Source organism: Parus major, chromosome 11, assembly GCF_001522545.3.
Source record: "Parus major isolate Abel chromosome 11, Parus_major1.1, whole genome shotgun sequence".
Taxonomy (NCBI): Eukaryota; Metazoa; Chordata; class Aves; order Passeriformes; family Paridae; genus Parus; species Parus major.
This window is the reverse complement of record NC_031780.1, coordinates 3,704,045-3,730,050: the sequence shown is the minus strand read 5'-3', so window position 1 is coordinate 3,730,050 and position 26,006 is coordinate 3,704,045. Positions and strand designations below refer to the sequence as shown.

Sequence of the window (26,006 nt, the reverse complement as noted above, 5' to 3'; positions counted from 1 at the left end):
CTCATCCTGCTATTCCCAAACAGAAATCTGTCCCTGCCTCGGTTTGTTCCCTGCACAGGGAGGGGCAAAGGGCTGAAGGTCTTTGCTAAATAAAAAGCTGTTTTTTATTAGGAGTCAGACATTGCTTCAAGATGCACAGATTTGCAATTTAAAGTTTTGTCCTGGGAGTGAGGATTCTAGAATCATTTGCTGACACAAATTTGCTCTGTGACCTGGGGAAATATTTAAATACTTTGTGCTTCATTTTTCTCCTGCTGCTACATAAATTTTTCAGTGTTGTGTCTTGTACCATCTGATTTGTGTTTTCTGTTTAATCAAGTAGTAATATATAATTTTAGCCTTTTAGCTGTACAATGCAAGTGAATGACTTTGCAATTGATACATCAGATACCGGCCAGAAATTTTTTGATTTTTTTTTTTTAATTAATTTCCATCTTGTCATGACTTGCCTGTTGTTTTAGAACAAATTGAAGCAGCTGGAGAACACTAATTTGTATTCTGGATGTGACTTGGTGCTGGAATTAGTGACATGCAGTTGTCTTGATGCAGGTGAAGCAAAGTTTGCGGTGTCAAGTCCAATTCTGCTTCTGTTTAAGATGAAAATAAATCACCCTCTGAGCTCTGCTGTGCACATTGGGGTCCATCCTCAGTGCTGTTACAGCTTGTTTAAATTTCTAATGAAGACACAGGATAATGTATGCTCATATTATGGCTTCATTATACAATGTAAAATGTCTGCAGGAAAACACATCCCTAGTCAATCATCACTTGGAGAAGTTTTCTCTTCTCCTGACTAACACTCCATCACTTTGATACCTTCCAGACAGGTTTTGCATTCACCTCATGTCCTCAGAGTCTACAAAACAGCACAGAAAAATAAGCCAGTGCCCAATACCATTACAGTGGATGCTGTGAGAGCCCATATGGTGTTAGTTTCTCAAAAATAAATCACACTGAGAACTGTTGGATGCATACAGGGACCTTTTTCAGTCCTTCTTGGAGGAAATGCTGCACAAAAAATATTTTAGAAGAGCAGTAATGCATTGCTTTATAAGAATTGTTAAAAAAAAGAAATAACCTGAGATGGATTAATATTCACAGCATTAATAAAAATTAGATTTTAATTACTGTTTAGTAAACTACATATTATAATTTATTAGCTAATTTAAAATCAAGATTGCAGCACTTAAAGCAAGTTTCTAGACCAAGAAATTATATCTTCTGCATAGTCAGCACAGTCATGCTAATGTTTTAATTCATGTGTTAGATAAACCCTGCTGGCATCTCCTTTGCACTTCTTGTATGCATTATATAGACAATTTTCTAATAAACACATTTTTCATTTTTTTTGTAAAAGAGTCCTTACCTGCAGCTTTACAAAAACAAGTGGAAGTTCAATACCTCAACAGGCTTGGATTTCATCAGTTCTTCCCCCAGGCACACCAGGGTGATCCAGACAGCTGAGAGGCAAAACTGTTTCTAAAACTGCCAGTTCTTTCCCAAAGTGAAAGTCAGGTATCTTTTTCCATGGCAAATAAAACAATATTCTCCTTAAAATAACAAATCCATTCCCTAGAAAGTGTTTTCCATCTCTTGTGGCCCCATGTACATAAGGACATTGGTTATTCCTACAGTCCATGGGTTCCCTCTCTTCACTTATAGCTTTATCTACAGGAATCTATATTTACATATTGTAATTATTTAATTCTCAGTGTTTGGTGTTTCCTTTTAGCTTTGCAAAACCCCCCAAAATAATTAACAAGCAGGAGAATGAAAGGACACAGGTGAGACAAGCAGTTTGTTGTCGTGTCACCTTTGAACTTCAGTGCTAAGAATTTTCACTATTATAAACCTCAACAGGGTTTTTCAAAGAGATCCTTTGTTGTTAAACCCCTTGCTAAAATAGATTAAAAAGAAACTGCTGGGAAAATAAAAAAAAATAAGAACAAAAAGCAGCTTTCTCAAGATGAGAAGGTGATTTCCCAGCTGGACAGGAACAGCTCTGTTTTCTGGTGTTGTGTTTTTACAGGGTCATTTGAAAAGTCAGTGGTTTGTTCCATGGCATTAGAACAAAAGATGACTAAACTAAAACAAGAGAAGTATTCTATATGATATCAAATCTATCTGCATTTCAGAACCTGTCAAAGTGAAAAATGAAACCACAAGCTTGGCCTTTAAAAATATTAATTCACTTTAGAGATGAAATGTAGAAGTGCTGGGAAAGAAGTCACCTTATCTTCAGGAAGAAGCAAGCAAGACGAAATCCCTATCGCTCTTCCTGGATCTCAGATGGCTCCTCCATGCCACCCTTAAATCTAAAAAAGGATTTAATCATCAGTTCTTGCCACCATAAATCCCTGAAGCGTTTTTGCTCTATTATTAATGAGACAGTCATCAAATGCACTAACCAGGGCTTAAGGAATTCCAGTTTCAGGGGAGTAATTTACCACTTTTACTGAGTGATGTGGATTTAGTTCAGTGCTGACCTAGAGCAGCATTTTGGGATTACAGCCACAGCTTATTGACAGCAGAAAGCACTGGTCATTAGGATGTCAGAAAAGGAAATTAGCCAATATTCAGCTAATAAATTGTCAATATCCAGCAATATCTGACATACACTTTTCACAGGCATTCATTTAAAGCCTATATTTAGCTTCTCAGCTAAGCATAATTTAAAGCTTTTAGGGATCATTCTGACGGTTTGATGTTATTGATTCCACACAGCAAACTATAATCAACTAGTAAATCTCTGATCTTTAGTCACAATAAAATAATAAAAATGAATATTTCCATGCCATTTGAGATGATATTTTGATATTGGTTTTGTCAAAATATTTTGCAGAAGTTTCTCAAAAATTATCTGCTGTAATCTGTAACTGATGAAGAAATTATAGGTAAATTTTTACTCCAGTAGGCTTCAGCCAAAACCTTTGTTCCATTAAAATCTTTTTTCTGTGATTACTCTTTAGTCAGTCTCTTTTGGATTTTCTAATTATTTAGACCTTCAAATCTGACTACACAAATTATTTTTCTTGAGCTACCGAATATGGGTTTCTTTTTTTTATTCTTTGCAGTTATTTGATGGCTTTGTTGTTGTTTTTTGTAACCTCACCTCCCATATGCCCCCAGTTCCTGTTCTTAGGCTGCCACCTAGTAATAGAAGAGAACAAAAACCTGTTGAGAGACAGGGTAAGCCCAGAGCAGAGAGCTCTTACAGCAGAACCTCTGCAAACCAAGAGGAATAGAGCTGTTAGTTTGTCTCTCACTTTCATAAATAAACCTGCCATTTTTTTCTGAGGTTTAATTTTCCTTGCAGCTTGTTTTAATACTTCAGCCAAGTGGAAGTTCAATACAAGGGAGCACTATAATGAATATTTCCCATTGTTTTATTTCCAAGCACCATAACCAATGAGGCAAATAATCCACGGCCATTAAGCTTTCTATATAAAGAATTGGAAGGTACACAGAGCTTACAATAGCATGAATAACAGAGGTCTTTCCTCAGGCCTTCAAAGGTTGACACTCACAGAGTTTTCTAGGTGTGTGTGATGATCTCTTTATTATCAGAATATTTTTATTGCCTCTGCAGGGAATATATGGTGGTTTTACATTTACACAGCTCTGTGTGGCTTGGCCATCGAGAAATTCAGGGCATGTGGCTTATAAATTTTGATTTCATTTTCCTTATTGTTTTCCCAAGTGAAGCTCAGCTGCTGTCCTGATAAAAACTGCATCTGAGCAGTCATGCCTCAAACTCTGTGTGAGCATCAGAGAGCCCTGCTGCACCAAACACCAACTAGCAATTACATGGCAGAAACAAACTTCTAGAGCCTCAGAGGGCTTAAAGTTAGTCTCAGGAACATAAGCATGTGAATGTTGTTTCCTCAGAAGCCCCAATAAGGGCAAAGATAAACCTAAACCAAACTAGAAATGCAAATATCTTATTATGAAGCTTATTGCCTTTAAAATTGTCAGGCAAATGCTCCAATTAGAGTCCCTCAGTGACAAGCAGTCAGCAGCTGACCTCACCCCAAACCCTGACACCCTGCTGCCTCCCAAGGTAATTAAACTCTTGATTTTACTGAAACACTCGGTGAAGATGAAAATATTCAAACAAGAAAACTGCTGAAACACAGAGGCCAGGCCAGCAGACACAAGGAGGACACGTGCTGTTTTCCTGTGGTGGTGGATTTGTGGGGAACACGACATTGCAGGCTGCAGGTTTTGAGCCAGCCAGGCAAGGTGGGGACTGAGAGAGGAGCACGAGGGACTGGTGCATCAGCCATCAAGGGAATTGTGCAGGTCTTTATAAAAACAGGAAGGGAATCTCAATCTTTTCATTCATAACTAAAAGGGAGGAAGGGCTTAGAGCTCCAGATTAAGAACTGGAGCACCCTCAATCTGTAGATGTAGAGATTTTCAGCATGACCTCGAGCCATGCCACTTATCACAGTATCAATTAACCTGCCCGTGGGCTGATGCTGCAGCCAGCTAATGGGTGTTTGTGCATCAGGATCTGCCTGTGAGGACACATTTCATAACTTCTGGGTGTCCTGCTGCACACAGAGCTGATGGCTTGTTCAGCACGAGTAACACTGTCAGATTTAAATAGTGTGTCCTTCGATAGCTGGATCCTCGCTGTCCTGCAAGGCTTGGGGAAAGATGTCCTGATAAAAAAGGCACTTGTGAGGATGAAATCTTGGATTTTTTTAAAGTTTCTTAACCTAAACTGTTATTTCCTAAACATGTTCATTGACATTAATTCTTACACCTGCTGACTTGGGAGATACTGCAGTACCCTTCACTCTAAGTGTGGATTTCTGTGCAGCTTTTCTCCCTTTCCTTTTCCACCTGTAACCAGATCTTATTTTATAATCAAATTGCACTTCCTGGTGACTTGTCTGTGTGGGGAAAGGAGTGAATAGAAGAGCAGCATATGAATTCTCAAGTCACCAGATACCAACAGCATGTACAAAGCGGGCACTGCTGGATTTATCCTCCAGGTGGAACTGAAGCCCTCCTGGCCCAGTCCCCACTGCACATCCCAACAGGTCCTTTTGAAGACAGAATTATGTTCAGAAATGCTTTTATTATTAGCCAGTTATTTTGGGGATTGATGGGAAAAGTTCCAGCAGTTCCATGCCAGTCAAAGATCCCATAATATTTCCTTAGATCCCTGCAGGGCGAGGTTCTGGATGCTGTCAGGAACAAGTATGCTGACCTTTGGTAAACAGAGCATCTGGAAATAAACTTTAAAGGCAGGATTTGATGCTTTTTTAATGTAGGGCTGGTTTTGGAGACATTAAATTCTGTCCAATAGAAGGAGCAATATCTGGTCTCAATATTCATGGAGGAAAGTCTCAGTTGTATAAAATTCTGGTTAAAATATTTGGGTTCTGTGCAGTCATGTCTCAAAAATATTGATTAACTTCAATATAACCCTTCAATCTGCCAGGAATAATCAAAAAATGCTTCATAATTTGCCACTGTTTCTAGGCACTTTAAAAGCTGCATATTTTCCTCTCCTGGTGCTGTGACATTTTCCTTTCAAGTGCTCCTTTCCTAAGTGTGCTGTAAGGGAAAATTTCCATCATGGCCCAAATAAGGTGTTGGTTGTCTCTGTGTAAGGAGGGTTCAGTGGGATACTCAAGATGATGAATGATCTGAATGACCTCTCAAATGGGTGCTGTTTGATGCTGTTCTTCACCACCTGGAACTGGAATCACTTGGTGGGAAAAAATTTTATCTGATAAATCCTATGGATATTATAAATCCATTTTACCTACCCTGGCCTAGAACCAAGTCAAAATATCAGGTCCAAGGAAATCAGTGGTGTCCAAACTCACCATATTTTGACACTCTCTTTTAGGTCCTCCTTCACAAGAAAACACCCACATTTTTAGACAAATAATGTATTTTTAATCAAGGGTAGATACAGAGAGGGCAAAGCTTGGGGAGAGGGAGAACACTGGGAGACAACTGAATTCTTCCTTGGTTATCTGCTGCCAGCCTTTGGGTACCAGAGAAGAAACCTCGGTGCTGATTTATTTTTATTGTGCTTTACTTTCAGTTGTGTACCACAGTCCTGCTCTAAAACATTGTCTGTCTAATAATACCCATTTTATTTCACATTTTTCACCAGCAATCGCATTCCTGCTTTGATGAACAACATCTTACCAGGCTTAAGATGCTGAACATTTGACAAAGGCAGTAATTTTAGAAGCATCTTCTCTGTTTATTCCATCTGTTTATTAAGCTAATAGTCTCACTTGTAGCCTCCCTTCCAATTTGTTGTAGTGTTAACTCAGCGTTTCCTGCCTCTGGAAATCTGTTTAACTTAAAGTGACTTTTAAGATAGGCTTTTAAGAAAATTCAATTTTCCAGTTTTGTGAAACTGAAATTTCTTTCTTCCTTTCCTTTCTCTCTCAATAAAGTTTATGCAAATAATATTAAAATTTATAATGGGACTAATATTTGTTAATCTCAGTTCAAACAGTGGATTTGTATTAAAACATGGTTTCAAACATTTCTGTTGAGAGTGAGGAAGTGTATTGCTTTTAATTCTTTCATTACCGTGCTGCTCTTGTTAAGCTTGAACTGTCATTATGATTACACATCATAATTTTTAGTATTCAATATTAATTATATTTAAATCCCATTAGATCTGTGGTTGCTGGGCCTGCTTTGATTCCCATTCTGCAGAAGTGTTTTGGAGTAATTCCAGCACATGAACCTGATCCTGGAGCTCAGTGTTAGTTTCAGCAAGAGATTACTGCACATAAATTAATTATGTGAATAAAAGTTTCTTGGGCTCAGTAAAGGTTCCAGAATGTCAGACAATCTGTGGCCTGCAGAAATGTCAGGAATTAGATCTTGAGCAGGTTGAGGTCAGTATCAAATGTCCTGTTGGACCAACAGGTGTTGAAGAATGCCCTGAAATACAAATTCTATGTTTCACAGTGCACATTCCAGACACGGGAAATGCCAGCCTGCAAAGAATGGAAAAGGTGCCTGAGTCATTGATTTGGTTTAATTGCAGATCCTTAGGAGTTGTCAGCAATACAAAATTGCATTTGTCTACGTGTGTCTAAGAGGAGCTGGATTTTGACCCGGTTTCTTTCATACTTCTCAAAGCTCTTGCCTTGCCTGTGGCCCAGCTTGATTATCACAATAAGATGAGATGTGGCCATGGGAGCCACGCTGGGAATTCAGGGATGTGTGGATCCCTTCAGGAGCGAGCAGGGACTGCACACCTCTCTCCAGAGCAGCTGGGAGCAGGTTTGGCAGAGCAGAGGCTCCCAAACTGTGATTTGTATCTCACTCCCATATGACAGGGAGTTGAGGAGCATTCCGTGTCCCCAGGAAGCACAGCCTGGACGAGCAGCAAAATCCAAACCCTTCACCTTCAGAGCAGGGAAGGAGGGGAGCACAGGGCTGGGATTCTGAAAGCTGCCCACAGGGCTCCCAGGGCTGGGCTGGGTGTGGAAATGCTGCTCAGATCCACAGCTCAGCTCTTCCTGCCTTTGAAAAGCTCTTTTAATAACGTTGTGGATGTCTCTCCCCAGTTCTTCAAAGGCTCAGGTCTCCTTTCCTCCCACTTCTCCTCCAGCTACCAGTGCCTCCCATACCGTTCTCCCCTTTGTTGGCTTTACTGCTTTTAGTCTACAAGAACTGCCTGGGAACGGGATTTGGAGTTTGCAGAACTCTTTCTGAGCTCTCTCCATTGTAGTTCCCTGACCTCTGCTCACCCCCACGTCCTCTTGTGTCCCACCTCCTGCACTCACCTCCCTCTGGCTCATGGAGCTACATGTTCCTCACTTAATTGCGGTTTGTACTCCTTTAATACAAATCCAGTGGATTTCTCTCAGTCATTAACTCTTATCTTCATTTCTTTCTTAATTCTACACATTAGCAAGAATTTGTTTTTCTTTCCAGTGTGCCTTGGGAGTTGTATATAAGCTTTATATAAAACTACTTTTTAGAGCACCAGGCCTCCAGAAATTTCTGACGTTGAGGAGCGTGAGCACAGCAGGGAAGCCGACTTTATACTGCAGTATTATTTCTTATTTGAGCAACCTGTCCTATATTTTCTGTCATGTAAATTATTGTTTCACTAAAGCAACAGTACTGCAGTGCAAAATCTGCATGAGGCAGTGACAGGCTAAGTCTGAATGTGAGAATAACCTACAAATGTCGGTTGGGTTGCAAGAAGACAAAGCCTGACTTAAGGATGATGGTGGGCAGCAGTTTGGTTGGCAGATGCTCTTAGAAAATAAGAGTAGGGTTCTGAAAGTCTAGCAAAAAGAGAACTTTTTAACTGAAGCAGAAAATGCAGGACTTCCAAAAAAGGCATTTAATTATTTTTTTTTATCATGAAGGAAAGTGATAAAAAGATAAGTAGGAGTAAGAAAGAAAAGAATTAAATTGACTGGAGAAATTTTAAATGTAAAATTCCATTGTTACATCTTTCATCAGAACATAAATCCTATGGAGGGGTTGATTTTTCACCCCATAGTGCGATAAGCTTTTTGGTAAAACAGAAATAGTGTAATTGAAATCCATTTTGCATCATTTTCCCTTGGATGATTTAGAATTAGGCCAATTTATATTCTGCAGGTACAACCCAATGAGAGTGTAAATGCAGCCACCAGAATTGTTTTTGTCCACGAGCAAAGCTGGTACCATTTACTGATTCATTACACTCTCAGCAGGGTCCTCTCTTTCAAAAGCTACCTGGAATTATCGCTGGCAATATAACACTAAACTCTAAAATAAGATTTGCATAAAAAATGAAAGTTCAAGGAAAAAAATGATAATAGTGATTAAAAGTAACATTTGATGACTATTTTGATTAGAATACCACATTGAAACGTGGTATTCAAACAGACACAGAGGCTTTTTTACCCCTCCAGCTCCAGCTGACAATGCAGCTATTTAACTAGACTATTATGTCCCTGATAATTTGCCTGAAATAATAGACAGTGCTTCCATTAATATTTAACAATATAAACATCAAGCAAAGGCTGTACATCTGGAATCACAGAATATGCTTTTTGCATTAGGGTACTAATTTTAGAAATAACCCCTGTCTGCCAGGGCCTGCTGATGTATGGTTGTCCTAACAAGTCAGTAATTGAGTTTTCTGGGCATTTTGACCACTGATACAAATTTGCAAAGCAGATTACACAGCAGAAACGCAATTTTCATCCTGACCTTTATCACGTTGCTTTCTGTTGGGGGAATTGGAATGTTTAGGGAGGAAAATATAATCTAAGTGGGCCTAATTTGTGGCAATGTGGTTTCTGGTGTTAACCCAGTAAGGTGCATTTTGATTCATTCGATAACACATCATCTAAAAATTTGGCATTAGGCAGGTGTCACAAAACTTATTATCTTTTATTGCCTAGGCAGAAAATACTGGGTTAGATGATTATAAATCAGACCTCATGGAAAACTTTTCTCTTCAGCTGCTGTGCAAAGATCTTGTCCCAGCCTGGTTTGTTTTAGCAAACAAACAGCCTCTCTCAGCCTGAGTTCTGCTTTGAGTACAAACCCATGGGAACCTGCCAGCTTTTCATTCACAAACTGGGCAAGGTAAAGCTTAATAAAAGTGTAAATCAACATGGGAAGTCCATTTGAAGTTGGTGGAGCTGTGCTGATTTATTCTAGCCTGAGTATCTTTTCAGAGATGCTCCTGATTTCTCCTCTCTGAGTTCCAGCAGAACTCATCTGTGTCCTGATCATTTTATCTCACCTTTACACCCTCCACACACTGCGGGAATTCTCTTGGCCCTGGGATTTTTATACAGAGATCTTTGAAAAGCTGTCTCTACTAAAAGCCACTTGAGGTTCCTGTGTAGGAGAAACTTGTCTCTCATGTTTTTGGATTTAAATAGACTCATTCCTACCTACAGCAGGGTCTAGGAATGATTCAATAATTTGCAACTAATAATTTATTAGAACAACTTTGCCCTCCTTTCTCCTTGCAAATTGTCTGCAAACAGACAATTGTACAACTCTAATATGTTAATAGCTGAAAATTATTTGACCATTTTTTTTAGCAAATACCTTTTGGCCTGTGGATTATTTGAATTGCAAATTGTGACTGTTAAAATGAAATATATAATTAACACTGCAAATAGAGCTGATTGGGTGTTGCAGGACACCAGTTTTCACGGAAATATATTGGTTTGTCGAAATGAACATTTATTACAGCAACACAGTGATTTGGAAATAAAAAACTTTGTTGAAGTAAATATTTGTAATACAGAAGGGAATTCTTGAGTGCTCCTGACAGCTCACTTGAGATTTTGCTGGTGGAGACAACCAGATTGAAAGTCCTGCTGGAAAAGTTGAACTGCTTTTTGCCTTCCCTCACCCAGCCAGGTGTCCTGACACAGACATTTATTTGTTCTGAAACACAGCTCTTTTCGTGTGCTCTGTCCAAACTGTTACCTTGGTAAATATAATTAGACATAACTTGGCAGATTGTGTAGTTGTTGTAATATTTTTTTAGAAGTGTAATAATCAGGACTGGTGAGAATGGTGCCTCCTACACTTGTCAGTCAGTCTCTTAATGTCTCCAACCATATATTCTGATTTGAATGGAAAAACCCTTGGAAATTTTTTTGCTTTCTAACCTTATTGAGGTGTTCAATATGAAGCTTTGGAAAACATTAAGCACCAGGGAAATGATGTAACCGAGTCCATCCTTGGGGTTTTTTGGGGTACAGTTCATTAAGATGGATGACATAGAGTGTTTTCTGTCCAGCACCAAAAACTGGAGTATAAACAGTGATAGGTTTAGAGTCTGTAAGGAGTAGGAGTAGTGCCAGGGGCCATTTCAAGCACCAGAATGCTCAGTGCTGCATGTGCAGGGAGGGTGGGAGGCTCTGGGAACGGGAAATTGTGACACAGCACATGGGAAGCTGTGCCCTGATTTCCATGGTTCCTCTCCCAAAAGAATCCTGTGGTTGCAGGAAGGGCAGGGAAGCTCCAGCAGGCTGGAATGTCAGGGATTGTGAGCTCTGGAATTACTGTGGGTCGTGAGCTCTGGAATTGCCATGGGTTCTGAGCCCTGGAATTGCCATGGATTGTGAGTCTGGAATTGTCATGGACTGTGAGTCTGGAATTGCCATGGGTTCTGAGCCCTGGAATTGCCATGGATTGTGAGTCTGGAATTGTCATGGACTGTGAGTCTGGAATTGCCGTGGATTTTGAGCTCTGGAATTGCCATGGATTGTGAGCTCTGGAATTGCCGTGGGTTCTGAGCTCTGGAATTGCCGTGGGTTCTGAGTCTGGAATTGCCATGGATTGTGAGCTCTGGAATTGCTGTGGGTTCTGAGCTCTGGAATTGCCGTCGGTTGTGAGCTCTGGAATTGCCATGGACTGTGAGCTCTGGAATTGCCATGGACTGTGAGCCCTGGAATTGCCATGGATTGTGAGTCTGGAATTGCCATGGGTTCTGAGTCTGGAATTACCATGGACTATGAGCCCAGAGGAGCTCTGTCCCAGCGAGGATGGCTGTGTGTGTTCCTTAGAGCCCCTGGAAGGGTCCCCACACAGGCAGGGACTGTTTGCACCCAGCAGGGTCTGTAATTGCTTACAGACCATAATGGAGTTGTTTTTAATCCAATCAAGCCCATTCCTGGGGAGCAGACCCCTTCTCCAACCACTGTCTGCCCCTGACAGCAGCTCTGGGTGAGAGCAGCTTTGGCTTTGTATTCCTGGCACCTCTGAGTGTGGAATAAAAGGGTGATTTGGTGGTCTAAAATCAGCACAAGAAGTTACATAATAATTGATGCTTTCACACTGGAGTGAAAGATTTCTGCAGCACTGTTTAATTATGAGGAATAACTGATTTTTTTTGCCTGAAAAATAAAAAAAAAAGAAATTACATACATTAGTCCAGGAGGAAAGCTGAAACATAGCTTGTATTTTAAAAAGAAAAGAGTGATTTCAGTATATTTGACAGCAAGTATTTTCCTTGGAACATTGTGATTCTTATTCTCCAAAGCTATTAAAAATTATTATAGTACTTTATATTTCTAGCACAGCTGGCATGGAAAATGATCTTTTTCCCAAACCATGAGCATCTTGTGAATAGCTGTAGCAGATCAACGTCCCTCTGCTATGAAGGGAAATATCTTTGCCTGGTAAAAACCAGTGTAGATGCACCAACTTCACTGGTGTTGTGTCTTTTATGACAATTTTATTTACAATAGTGAATATTTTCTCTCTTCTCTGGGCTTAATTTTAGTAGTAGCCTAACTAGCAATAATGATTTAAGGGGAAATATCTCAGACTAAACCTGAGCTTCAGCCCTTGTTCTGTCTTAGAGATTGGTGATCTCTTCCCAAGGAGAAATTCTTGTGAATATCATCATCCATGTAAGGAAACTCCCTTAAGTGGTGTTAATATTTATATTAATATTTATATTAATAGATATATAACAGCCACAATGCACGTGTGTACAGCCTTCTACAAAGTGATATTAATTCAATATCCAAATCCTAATTTGCACGGCAGTCAAATCTTATAATTTTACACAGACTGTTGAAAATATGACCATAAAGTTCCTGTATTTTCATGTAAAATGAAACAAACTCATCAATGTACACAAGCCCTGTGGTTAGGCCAGCATTATGGAGAATTAAATGTGTAAATTTATGTGTAATTCAAAATATATGTGTAAGTTATGACAAATTAAAGTCTTGATCCTATACATCCTATATAATAAATAGTCACAGATTTCATTATGATGAAAAACTAATAATTCTGGCCAGGAAACCAATTTGGTTCAAACACTTTGGAGCAACTTCTTTCCTTTTTTAATGGCTAGTGCTGAAGGAGAAAATTTAGTCTTCCTTTTGCTTCCAGATATACCCATGGACTCCCTCGGGTAGTAAATAGATATTGATTTTCTTCATAACAGAAGTACATTATTACAGTGATTAAACTGTAGACATTCCTTTATGATATGAAAAAATTGGAAATTGGTGAGATAAAGAGGATTTATATTACAAAATAGTTTGGGTTTTTCTATTCATCAAACTCTAATTCAAGCTCTAAATGCAAAGCCTCTGTGTATATCGCCCTTTTTAAGCAGCAGCAACTGGCATTTAAAATAAATGCTGATATTATAATTATCAAAGCATTATGTCTGTTAGAGCTGCTAATAATCACTTTGCTTCTTTTTTTTTTTAATTTTACATTTGTCAAAATCCTGACAAGCTTACTCTGAGATAATGTTAGATTCAATGTTGATATTGTTACTCAACAAGAACATTGATTATGTCTTAATAGGACATATTCAGTATGCATTATATGCAATTATCATCTTAAATGAACACAAGCATTTATTTAGCACCAACTGAAATTATTTCAATCCAAAGGATTTTTTCTTTCTGGTTAGCATTATATTATAAAGTCATTAGTACCAAATATGATATGGCAGCACACTCCTGATACAATATTATGCATGAATACATACTTTATAAACACAATTATAAGCAGAAGAGTCGAAGCACTGTTGCATCATTACAGAAATATAAATATCCATGGAATAGTCAGAAAACTCTCTATTGATAATTATTATTGAAAGGATCTTTTAAACCTTTGTATGGGTTTTGAACGTTCTGTGCGTTGTTTTCTTCCCAAACACAGTTTATTTTGATTTCAGCAACTTTCTGCAAACTTGGGGGTTCCTATTCTCCCCACTATATATTTTTTTTGCACTAAATGAAGTCTTGGTGCTGTGGAACTGAGCGTGCCCTGTCCAAAATAAGCGACCCATGGGTGTCCTGCAGGGGGGCACTGGAGGAACCTTGGATTCCCCTTGGCTTCTGGGGAAAGTGGTTGCATTCCTGCTGCTGACAGAGCCCTGGGTGCTGCTGTGGGGAATCGCATCCCCAGGGGCCAGAAACCTCCCCTGTAACCACCCAAGCAGCTCCACTGCTTCCCACCCTACATTTGGAGCTGTGCTGCTCCGATGGTGCTGCCAATTCCAGCTGGATTTGGCTGCCTACAGCCCAGACCAAGGATGCTGGTGTGAAATACTGACAGCCAGGGCTTGCTCCTCTTCACTCACTGATGGCTTTTTATTGTACCTGTGACACTGAAAGATTGAAGCCCAGCAGAAAGCCATCATCATGTGGTTTCATTCAGCATTTCCCCAAAGCTCTCCCTTGGTTCACTCTGCACTGCCCAGTTTATTTCCCTGTGCTGTGGTTAGCTGCTGCTGGCTTTGTCCCGGAGCTGAACTCTGGAAAAGTGCCTTTGCTGGCCTCTCCCTGCTCTGTGGTGCTGAGCCAGCTCTGCCAGGGCAGCAGGGGAGCGGGAGCTGATGGGGTTGTGAACTCTGGTGGGGATGGCAGGGAGCTGTGAAGGAAAGCAGGACACAGCTCACCTCCTTGGCAAACCACACAAGCTGGCAGTGTCACCCCTGCCGCGCCTGAATGACTAAAAGGAAAATTTATGGGGAAAGGAATGGTTCTCCTGCTGTAATTATACAAACCCTCTCAACAGTGTCACACTCCACAAAGTCACAGTTGATAAATAATAAGCCACACCAGCAGCGACTTGATGTTCATTTATTAAAATAATCCATTATCCTCTGGAGCTGCAGATCCCACTTGTTGAGAGCTGGGGCTTATTTCTGTTGCCAGTATCTCACTATCCAAGTGGCATTGACTGGATTGCTTCTGCAAGGCTGTGCTTAGGTCATTTAGGAGCTGGCCAGGGTTTAGTGACAGGCAGTGACTTGGTGGGACATGTCTGAGTCTCTGTGGGGTCCCAAAGTGGTACAAATTTGGGGGCTGCATTTATTGCTCACCTGCAGTTGGGCAGGGATGGAGATGGGGAAGGAAGGATGCTCTCCTCCACTGCCTCCTTCCAGCAGCACATATTCCTCACAAGACAGGAGAAAAAGGAGGGAGAACACACTGGGGTTAAAGCTCTGAGCCTGGGAAGAGGGAAATGCTGAGGAGGTGCCAGAGATCTTCCAGGGCAGCCCCTCTGCAGCGGCATCCCTGCGGAACGGGGCTGCTGGCAGCGCAGGGAGCCCTGCTCCAGCTGCACAAATCCAGTTTTTGGTAAATCACACTGCTCCAAACAATCCCTGCTCTGCCTGACTCAGCTGGGCTGGAAGCAGGAGAATTCTGAAAGGTCCTTTACAAGTGAGTGCAAAGAGAGCCTGTGATAGGAACAAGGCTCTGCTCGGGGTTTGCATCTGTTAGCAGCTGCTTCCTCTAACAAAGCAAATATTTGGTGTCAGAACGAGTTGTAGGAAGTGCTGCATAGCAGGGAAGTGTGAAGTATTCATAATTATATCAAATACTACTCAAAATTCAATGTTTTTCACATTTTGCACGAGCTTAAACATTGGACTCCTGTCACAGACATTTCTGCTGCAGTAGATGCAATTTCTAGCATAAATGAGCTTGCTTTCAATAGAAAATGGGACGGTTTTCAAAGGAAAAAAGGCCAATTTGTGAGTAAAAATGGGCTTCTTTCTGAGCAAAGAGGCTTATAAACATGAAGTGATAAATGACTTTGCAAGTTTTCCATACAATAATAATGACTTTCTAATCAAAATAATGAAAAAGTTGCAGCTAGGGGAGGGGAGGGAAGTCTCATTCAGGTTTTAATGCAATTTAGAAAAACAAATATATGAAAACTGTAAATTTAGTTTCCCTCCATGACGTGATTTTGTGTTGCAGACATGTCAGTAATACTTCTTTGCGTATATCTTTATGATGTTATAAATCAAATTCCTGTTCTTGGTTTTCTGCCTTCTGAGATGAAATTCATGGTATAATGTTGTAAGGCTTCAGGAGATACATTTCTTAGGATTCCCTGTGTGACAGTGGTGTTTGATTTCCTAGTTCATATGTTTTTAGAACAAAATTTATCTTCTGGCTTGACTTGTTGACTTTACATGCAAATATGTTTCATAATAGCTGATCTGATGAGCAACAGAGGTGGTTGCTAAAAATGCCTCAAAATCTACGTACTGAGGAGCTGGGATCTCCTTCTCACACGTTCTCCAAAAAAAAAGAGATGGTGGGATGTGCCCAGGGAAATTTATAGTGCAAAATTCACCATTTGGGAAAAGCTTCCAAATCCCTTGGCTGCAGAGCAGACTGGGAACCCAAGAGGTTCCTTTGCTGGGCTGTGTCCCTGCTGCCAATTCCCTGGGAGAGCGTTGGATGGAGGATATGGATGAGGGATGTCAAAGCTGGAAATCCTGGGCTCTGGCAGACACTGCTCCAAAAGGTTCCAGAAGGTTCCAGAAGCAGGGGTTTTGTTGCAGCTTTCCCCGTGGGATCCAGGTTTATTTCCCAGGGGATTTGGATAAACATTCCTGGGCAGTGTGATGTCCTCACCACGCAGCCCTTCCCCAGCAGTGTCCTCTGGGCTGGTGGTGCTCACCTGGGCTTGGGGAGGGTGCTTCCATTCCAGACAGCCACACAAAACTCATTTTGATGAAGTGCAATCCATCTCAGAATTCCAGGGGAGCAGGTTCTGGTGCTGAGAGCAGCTCCCTGTGAGAGTGTTGCCCACCTCTGTGCTTTCACCCCTGCTGGGAGAGGTGGGAATTCCAGAGGCTGGCACATTCCCATTCCAGAGCTGACCACAAATGGGATTTTTTCCAGATGAAGGCTGTGTTTTATGAGAGGAAATGAAGTTGGATTTTACTGTGGGCCTGTGCTGCCTGGTTCTGCAGTAGGTGGGCAGCCAGGTCAGCACCCATGACGTGGCAATCAGACATCAGCAACATAAATCATTAATATCACTTGACACCTTTGCTTTGGGCCATAACTAGAAATTTCTGCCTGTTTTGGAAACTGCTTTGTTGTTTCTCACAGCGAAGCAAACTTAGATTACCAGTCTAAATGCTAATACCCAGAATGAATGGGATTTAATAAAGTGAATTTATATGTAGATTGTGACATTAGTATTTAATTATGTACCCATCATAACACTGATGAAGCAAGCTGCTAAATATTGGTGCACTGAAAGTAGAGCTTACTCTTAAAGAGCAAGTATATTTTAATTTCTTACCTCTTTCTTAATCTTCCTAAATAACAGGATAAATTATGAGCTGTTTACCAATATTCACCTTCATGCTGGATTGCAAATGAGGTTTCCAAGGTAGCAGCTGATCTCATAGAAAGCTGTGCTTGTGTTTCAGTACAACTGTGATAACAGATCTGTTTCTCTGTGTTTTATTAGGCCAAATAAAGTTTTGTTGGTTTTTTTTTAATTTATTATTTTAATATTAATTAAAAATAGTATGTTATCTCTGTAGTTTTCTCTTTAACCTTTCATTTTCTGTTGTTTGGGTTTTTTTCAGACTATGGAAAGCCCAAAGTATGAGCTGGTTATAGAAGCCAAGGATATGGGTGGGATGGATGTGGGACTGACAGGCACAGCCACTGCCACCATTCTTATCGATGACAAAAATGACCACGCACCAGAATTCACCAAGAAGGAGGTAAGAGCTGGCCATCTGTTCTCTACAAAACAGTGCAAATAATCATAATTAGCTTGTTTCTAAATATAAAGATGTTCTTTAAGGAAAGAAGACACGTACAGAATGTTTTTAGCTCGGTGTGACAGACTTTCCTGGAGCTGCTCTTTTCTTTTTCACGTTAATAAACGTGTGTGCATCACCTCCAAACCACAGTACAACCACAAGGTGAAAAAACCCCTGTCATTTAGAGACTGGCTAGCAGGATAAAACCTGTAAAATAAATCTGCTGGTGGTAACTTTCTCCTTTTGCTCCTGTGGGGGGAAATAGCAAAACTAGCTTAAGGCTTTGGATGGTCAGGACTGTGGATGAAAACAGCATTTTCTTCCTGTCTACTTCCCCTGTGAGCCAGCCAGAGTTTGGGGTTCTGTAATTAAAATTCCAGTCCTAAAAGCTTCAAACTTAACCTGCAGGTGGAATTTGCAAGGAAAATTTTTTCCCTGTAAATTGAATTCAGGTGAAGGGTGCCGAAATCCAGGGGAGGGAATTCCCTGCCTGAATCCACCAGATTTCCTGCCCTGCTCACACTGTTCTCTTCCATGAGCCTGATCTTTCAGTATCTGGACAGAATGAGAGAGCTTTAAAAGTTTTACCTAAGAACAGCCAGGTTGGGTCTTGATATAAAAGTTTCCTGGGGCTCTGCAAACTTTTAAGGAAAAAAATCCCAAAATATCTGGGATATTTATAACCAGGGATCCTGGTTTTAAGATAATTGTGGAAGAAGAAAAGAGAAGCTTGTTGCTGTAGAAGTTTTTTTATTTAACCTGAAGTATATTTTTACCTTTGTTAAAATGTGTTTCCTGGCCTAATATCAGTGATTTGAGATTAGATTATAATGAAACAAATTGTCTTTATTTTACTTGAATAATTATTTCTTTTATAAATGCAAAGTAAATGAATACCAGATTCAAACATGACAGAGAAGAACTTTTTAAAAAAAGAAAATATAAGAAGAAAGTAGAAGCAATGACAATTTTGCCAAGGGAATATCTATAACTACATCAGTAAAATGCTTTGGCAGTAGTGTTTCAGTCACCTGAAAATTACCATGGAGAGACTGATCCAAACCTTTCAAGTACATCAGTGACAACTATGACTCTTAATTCCCTTAGAATTACCTTTTAGATCAAGCTTTTAAATCTGATTCCTGACAACCAATACTTAAAATATCTTTGAAATGCTGGAGGGTTTTTTTTAACCCCCTGGAAAATAACAATGTAAAAGGACAGCTTGGTGTATTTAGAAATAAGAATTTATTGGATTAATCAATATTGATAGCAATTCATGTCAGTCAGAGTCCTACCTGCTTGAATTTCTGAAGCTGGAGAATTCTTCTCTGGAAAAAATATTTCAAGATTGAATTATTTTAGAAGTCTTTCTATAATTACAGTCCTGTTTGACTTCATAATTTGGTGATTTGGACACAAAAATTCATGTGCCTGCTTAGATACAAATGTATTGTTAGCATCAATTTCTGTGAAAATTCATAAATTCTCATACATTCCATTCTGTCAGTGACAGTAAAAGATACTTTATACCCTGAAAAGTTATGGGGGTTTTAGCATGGAAATTAAATAGGTGTGAAGAGAAGCATTTATATTGTTTTCTTTGAAAAGTCTGCTCTTAGATATTTTTCTTTCATTTTGTTTTCTTTTCTGAAGCAGCGTCTCTTTTTCTTTTTAATGCTTTGACGTGGGTTTGAACCTTTCACTATTTAGAGATGCTAATGACCTCGGAAATCTTCCCTCTGCCTTGCTAGGTGATATTCATATTCCATGAAGAAGGCAGGAAAAATCAGCCTTTAATGTATGGTTCCAGCCCCCTTTAGGAGCAGATTCTCAGTTTAAAATTAGCAGTGTAAGGGGAGGGAGGTGTCTCCCAGCTGATTTAATGCCACTTTATTTGATTTTCTGCTGAAAGTGCTTAGTTATTGCATTTTAATACCAGTTGCATACCACAGGCTGCAATACTATTGATTTGAATTAGAGCTGAAAGAAAGAGACAATATGTTTCAAGGTAACTTCTGAAGGAGAAAGCTCAAATTCAGTAAATCTGAAGCTCTGATTCCAGAGTGCAGCTTCTTTTATTTTATTACCTGGCCTTGGACTCTTCCAGGGATGGGGCAGCCACAGCTTCTCTGGGCAACCTGCTCCTCACCACCCTCACAGAGAGAAATTTATTCAAAAATTCTTCAAAAATTTCTTTAAAATCCACATCTCTTCAGCTAAAGGCTATTCCCACTTGTCCTCCCCCTACCTGATCTGGTGACAAGTGCCTCTCCTGGAAGAGGGAGTGCTTGTCCCGAGGTTCTGTTCTCCCACCCAGCCTTTCCCCTCCCTGCAGCCGCTGCTGGGCCAGGCTGAGGCAGGAAAAGTTCACCCCTGGAGGGTCAGGGTGTGACCCCAGGAGCAGCTGAGCATCCTGGCTGTGATCCAGCAGAGCCCTGGAGGCTCTGAGCGTGTGGCAGGTGCTTTGATGGCTCAATAAATGAGACATTGCTTTGTGGATTCATTGTTTGCTTACTGCCTCATCACTCCACACTCTTCCAAAATATCTCTTCTCTCTCACATCCGTACTCGCTGCTAATAATAGGCTCTGAGCGGTGTAAAAATCCATTCAGGTGTGCAAACAGTACCCTGTTCCCTCCAGGGGTTTTAATAATTTCATCTTTAATGCCAAATAGAGCAATATTTAAGAGTTCCTGCAAAAATCCCAGGTGAGGTAGCAAGGTCTACCTTTTAAAAGGTCACAGTGGCTGGGATATTGTGCCAGATTTAAATTACAGAGGCTGAAAATAGAGATACTTATAAAGTTAGTGGCCTCTTTGTAAAATTTACAACCTTATTTCTATAATGGGAAAAAGTTTTAAAATTAATTTTGTGAATTATTATTTTGTGTCACAAAGGATTTTGGAGTTTCCTTTCCAGCAGGAAAAGGCCTTAGGCTCAAATTTTGTTCAGGGTTTGCTTATGTGAAAATAAGGATTGAAGCAATGCAAGGAGCAGGCACAGACTGTTCTGGAAAATCTGATACCTGTCTTGAATCCTGCAGGATATTCCAGGTGGGTGGGGATGAGCTGGACTGAGTGAACACTAATGGTGCTGAGTATTGTTTTTATACCTGGAACATCCACAAAAATGAGAATTCTTTTCTTGTGTCCCTGTAAGAGTGCCTGACAGATCACTGCAGTGCTGCATCCTGCAAAAGAAAAGGGATTTTAGTGCAGAGGTAATGTCACTGTGGCTGTGGTGTGATGAAAAATTAACAATGTGGCATCTGCTGAAAGACATGAACTGGCAAATTCTCCTCTTGTATCTGTTCCTGGAGGCCTGGCTCTGCCCAGATACTGCCTAACACCTAGGGGAGGGAAAAAATGAGCTTTAACACAAGAAAGATATGGACTTGACCCCTTTCTGTCTTTTCTTCCTTCTCCAAAAGAATAGTCCAATGAATCCTACTTATCCCATTCCTGCCTGCAGAGTGTGTGCTCAAAAATGAGATTCCTCTGACTGTTTGCCTTTATCTTCTGCCCTGAATGTTTAAAACTTCCATTGTTGCTCTTTAATGTGTTGTTTTCCCTTAATGCCAGATAGATTGTGTTTCCTGGGTAAATCCTGTCAGGCACTTGAGAGAGGAATGCAGTGCTGTGGCTGAAGGGGAGGATTTTTCTGCAGTGCCCCCAGTTCCCACATTTCTCCTCTGCCACAGATTTGGGACTGCAGCCCATCCCTAGCCAAACCTGGAAAAGTGGGATTTGTCACAGGACTGTCCCTGGCACATAACAGAGACTACATTTGGCCAGGGAACAGCCATTCCTCACACAGTTCCTCATTCTGCCACTTCCAGCCTCACCCTCAATGCCATCCATTTCTGGGACAAAGAAATGTAACACAGAAATAATTCTGTCACACCAGGGAGAGCAAGATTAGGGAAAATATTTTTCCTGGTATTTTTTTTTTTTATAATACATATGTTCTTAGAAAAGAATTTTCTGGTAAAATAAAGACCTTACCTCCTGTGAACAGAATAAAATTTGTGTAATTTGACAAAACACCACCACGGTGAGATCTGAGATACACTAGTGCTGAGATTCTTAAGTGAAAAATATGATTTGCTCACATTTTGAATACCAGCTGATAAATGGTTTATAAAAGAGTAATAAGTGACTAATGGGAGCTTTACTAAATGATTCATCAGTTCCTGGAGAGGCCTGTAAGTGGCTAGGTTGCTTGTCACAGTGATTTATGGTGACTTGCAGCGCTGTCTCCTGACTCAGTTGTGTTACCCACTGGGTAAAGCAGCCCCTGGAGGACAATCTGCACCTCCGTCTGCTCGTGGCTCTCAGAGGACAGGAGACTTTCCCAGCACCATCTGGAGAGATTTCTTCTGCAGCTCAGGCTGTTGAGAAATGGGCCTGAAGCTTTTGAGAGTCCCTGTCTTGAATCTTGGTATTGGCTGAACCCTACTGAGGAACAGATTATGGAGCTAAAAGCAATTTTCAGGTTCCTCCTGGATCACTTTTCCATTCTTCTTTTACAAAAATGTCTCTCTTGGACATGGTACTTTTATTTTCTGTGGTAAACAAACTTTGGCAACCCAGACCAGATCTGCCTATCGGCTTTGCATGTTTAAAACCAGCCAATATCACCTCTCCTTCTTCTGTGGGCTGAGTCCTTCTTACCTTGTCCTGCAGGGAAAATTTTTCCCTTTGGGACTCCCAGTGAGCTGGAGCACACCTTTAGACACAATCATGTTTAGGGTAGATGATTCCCCTTCCAACCCTCTCCCACAGGCCTTTATGTCTGACAGGGAGAAATTTCTAGTGAGAACCACAACTGTGTGGAAAACAGAGCCAAAGAGGTGCTGTTCCCTGACAAACCCAGCTTTGGAGCAAGGCCAGGGCTGCAGCCCTCTCCCATTCCCTGTTGGGATGGAAATCACAGTGCAAACCAGGCTGAACAGAAACAAAACCAGCAGGAGCTGCCAAACAAAGCAGTTTGGATCCTTCCCACAGCACAGACTCCCATGGTGGAAGGGCTGAGGTGCTTGAGCAGCATCAGCAGATCTGAGCAGATGACAAACCTCTTCCAGCCAGGCTGACAGCTAAGAATCAGAGTTCCATTATGGCCTAAAAGTGATGGGAACCAATCTAAAATTCCAGCAGCTTGTTCAAATTGGATCAAACTCCCCCAGAGCTGATTTGTCAGGAGAAATCGTTTTGTGGGATGGATAAACCCATTTCAGCAAAACCACATGAACAGAATGCATACTGGAATTTCCATTTGGCTCCTGTTTTTGGGCTGTGAGACTGTTTACATGCAGAGAAATCAGAATTCATACAGAAGCTCGACAGAGCAGGGCAAAGCCTCTCCAGCTGTCAGTAAACTTTGGCACAAAGAACAGCTTCAGGATGGCTGGGGATCACCACAGAGGAGCTCTTTGGCCACCCTTGTTTTTTCTAGAGCTGTAAATACAGCTAGGAAGGCTCCTGGAGCATATCTTAACCTTCAGAAACCTCTACACCAGATAAATATTTGCACTGACCTTTTCACTCAGCTTTGTTTCCACTTCATCCTCTTGCAGCAGTTCACCAACACACTTGACATACCTCCAAGTGCCCAAAAGTCTCCTTGAAAGCAAAGCAAAGATGTCACCTGGTACATTTCTCATGTGTGAGAGGCGGAATTCAAGAAAGGAAACAAACATCTAAATAGCAGCAAATATTTTGTTTTCTAAATGAAGACTGTGAGTATTCTGTTGTCACTGCAAAAATGAAATTGAAATTTTCTGTGACTGTAGCATTTCTTCATGGTTAATAATTGGTCCTTGGTCTCACCCATGGTACACTTCAGGAGTTTTCTGAGCTCTCGTGACTTGCAGAACAGATTTCAAAATCACATAAGCAGTTTAGGAACCTAAAAATCTAAATAGCAGGCATGTAGACATCTTCTCCTTTTGATTTTTTTTTTTCCTTAAATAATTTTAGATGTCAAAAATAATTTTTAAAATATTATTTGATTTAATAAAGTAGCTGTAAAGACATTTAGTGCCCAGTGGGTTTAGGAGCATAGATTGCTTTGACTCTCAGTGCAATTAGGATTCCAAATGTCTGTCTCTCTGCTAAACACTTTCAAATAACCTGGAGAAATGCCCATGATCAAGAAGAAGTTTGATTAATATTAATATTTCTGAGTTGTGTAGTGGTGCTACCAAACCAAGGACATCTGGAAGACTTATTTAAACAGTCTGGCTATCTGGATAATGAAATTACTCTTTTTGTTATTTTTTTTTACCTTTTCTTGAATATATTGTGTCAGTTTTTTTCAGAATTAGCTGGCTTGAGGATTCTCATGTGATGAGAAATGTTCAGCACCACTCAGGATTGAATTACCAATGACCTTAACAACAAATACTCTGCTGTAGCATTTCAAGAATAGAATAATTTCAGAGAAAGGAGAACAAATGCGATTATTCTGTGCATCATCTGAAACACAGAACTCTACAGCAAACAAACGAAACCAAAGCAATGAAATAATATTGTTTGGCAGACCAGTGGTTCCTGTACTCATCCAGATTCACACTGTGTGCATAATAATCTGTATTCATGTGGCTTTCAGCAAGCTATCTGCATAACCAGTGTAAGCATTTTGTTCAAGAACTTTTGCAAAATATGTTTAACACCGAGTCCATCCACTTATCACATAATTAGGGCTGGATACGCTGCGTGGCAGAGGCAGCAGACTCCTGCATTTATCTTTGCTTGTGAGGGGTGAGTTCATTGCTTTGTTTCTCTCTACCAAGGTCAGGGAATACATGAAGTTGTCTATTTAATCTCCTGATAAACACATTTCAGTGGTACATAAAACAACAGAGTGCTTGCTTTATAACCTGGGAGCAGCTGAGAAACACTTGTAGGATACAGGAAAGGGTCTGTGAATAGAAATGACCCTTCAAACAGTGGGAATTTGGGGAGGAGCACAAGGGAAAGGGTTTGTGAATAGAAATGACCCTTCAAACAGTGGGAATTTGGGGAGGAGCACAAGGGAAAGGGTTTGTGAATAGAAATGACCCTTCAAACAGTGGGAATTTGGGGAGTAGCACAAAGGCACTGCGCTGCTCCTTCAGATCTGATTTTCCTCCTGGCTCTCTTGCTCTCCAAGTAGGCTCACACGATAAACTTGCATTTTTGCCAGTCCTTTTTCTTTCCCCACTCCTTTGGCACTGTTCCCTCCCTGCCCTTTGTTTGGTTGCCCCGATTTGTTGTCATCAGCTGACTTGACCCATCCCAATGCCAGCTCCTGTGCGAGCCCTTGCCTTTTGCAAGCCTTTGGTTGTGCTGGGAAGGTCAGCAGCAGCTCTGTGGTAATAACAACAATTCCCACTGCAGCTGGCAAATTCTCACCACAAACCCATTCCAGTGCTGACTTATCCTCGGAAGGTTTCTTCCATCTGCTTCTGCAGACAGCAAATATCCAAACACTGCGAGCAGCAGCAAAGCCATAAAGCCACAATTTATTGTTCTCTTCTCCAGGAAGTGAAGGTTAATATGCTTCCTCAATGTGGTCTATGAAGTGTGAACTTTACGACAGATATTAAGGTCAGGATTGCAAAGTAAACAGTAGCAGTGAGAGTTTGGAGTACCTCTAGCACAAACACGTTTGGGTGAGGAGCTGGGGAGTAGAATTTAAAAAGGAAGGAAAGCTCAAACAAAGGCTCTTGAGGGAAGCACAAGCTAAACAAAGATAATGTGATGTTTCCAGACCTAGTCTTGGACCACTTGTTCAGGGAAGCTGTGTAAACATAATTATTAGCAATCATTGCCAGGAGTGGCTGTGTGATGTTCCAATTAAACAAAAAAACACCCCTGCCAGCTGGAATTTTGCAGTTGCCTTCAAATCAAATTAGAATTGTTTTCTGCAGATTTCAATTGTAATGGACACTTAAAAATTTGAGGATTTTCCCCCGATAATATTTTTTTTCCTCTAAATGTACTGTTGAAGCAGTCCATGGAAAATTCCTTTGATTTCACTCTTCTCCAAGAGCATTCACAGCATATTGTATTTCATTAACTGTCCAAGGAACTCCAGCTTCAACACTGAGTGCTGGCACATGACACAGAGACTTCCAGGAAACCTCACACAGTCACTTTCAGATTAAGATACAAAATGATGCATCAATCTCTTTCCTGAAATTATCTTTGGGGGTCTCTGTTGGGAGACCTCACTTGACTGTGTGACATCCAGCTGACAAAAATCCTTAGTGTGGAAACAGTGATTTCTACTCGTGATATTCATTGCAGAGTGATCCTTAAGCCATCCTTATCTTGTTCATAGAATCCCAGAATTATATGGGTTGTAAGAGACATTAAAATCATCTCATTCCATGTGCCATGGGCAGGGACACCTTTCACTATCCCAGGCTTCTCCAAGCCCCATCCAGCGTGGCCTTGGACACTTCCAGGGATCCAGGGGC

General features: G+C 40.6%; 1 protein-coding gene across 3 annotated transcripts in view; it reads left to right on the top strand.

Moving 5' to 3' along the window:
- Nucleotides 1-26,006, top strand: part of CDH13 (cadherin 13) — a 426,254-nt gene that overhangs the window by 329,670 nt on the left and 70,578 nt on the right. For all 3 annotated transcript variants that reach the window (XM_015640174.3, XM_015640173.2, XM_033517167.1), the window contains exon 8: nt 17,357-17,497. In XM_015640174.3, the coding sequence (XP_015495660.1) occupies nt 17,357-17,497 (141 nt within the window). The remainder of the gene's footprint in view (nt 1-17,356; nt 17,498-26,006) is intronic.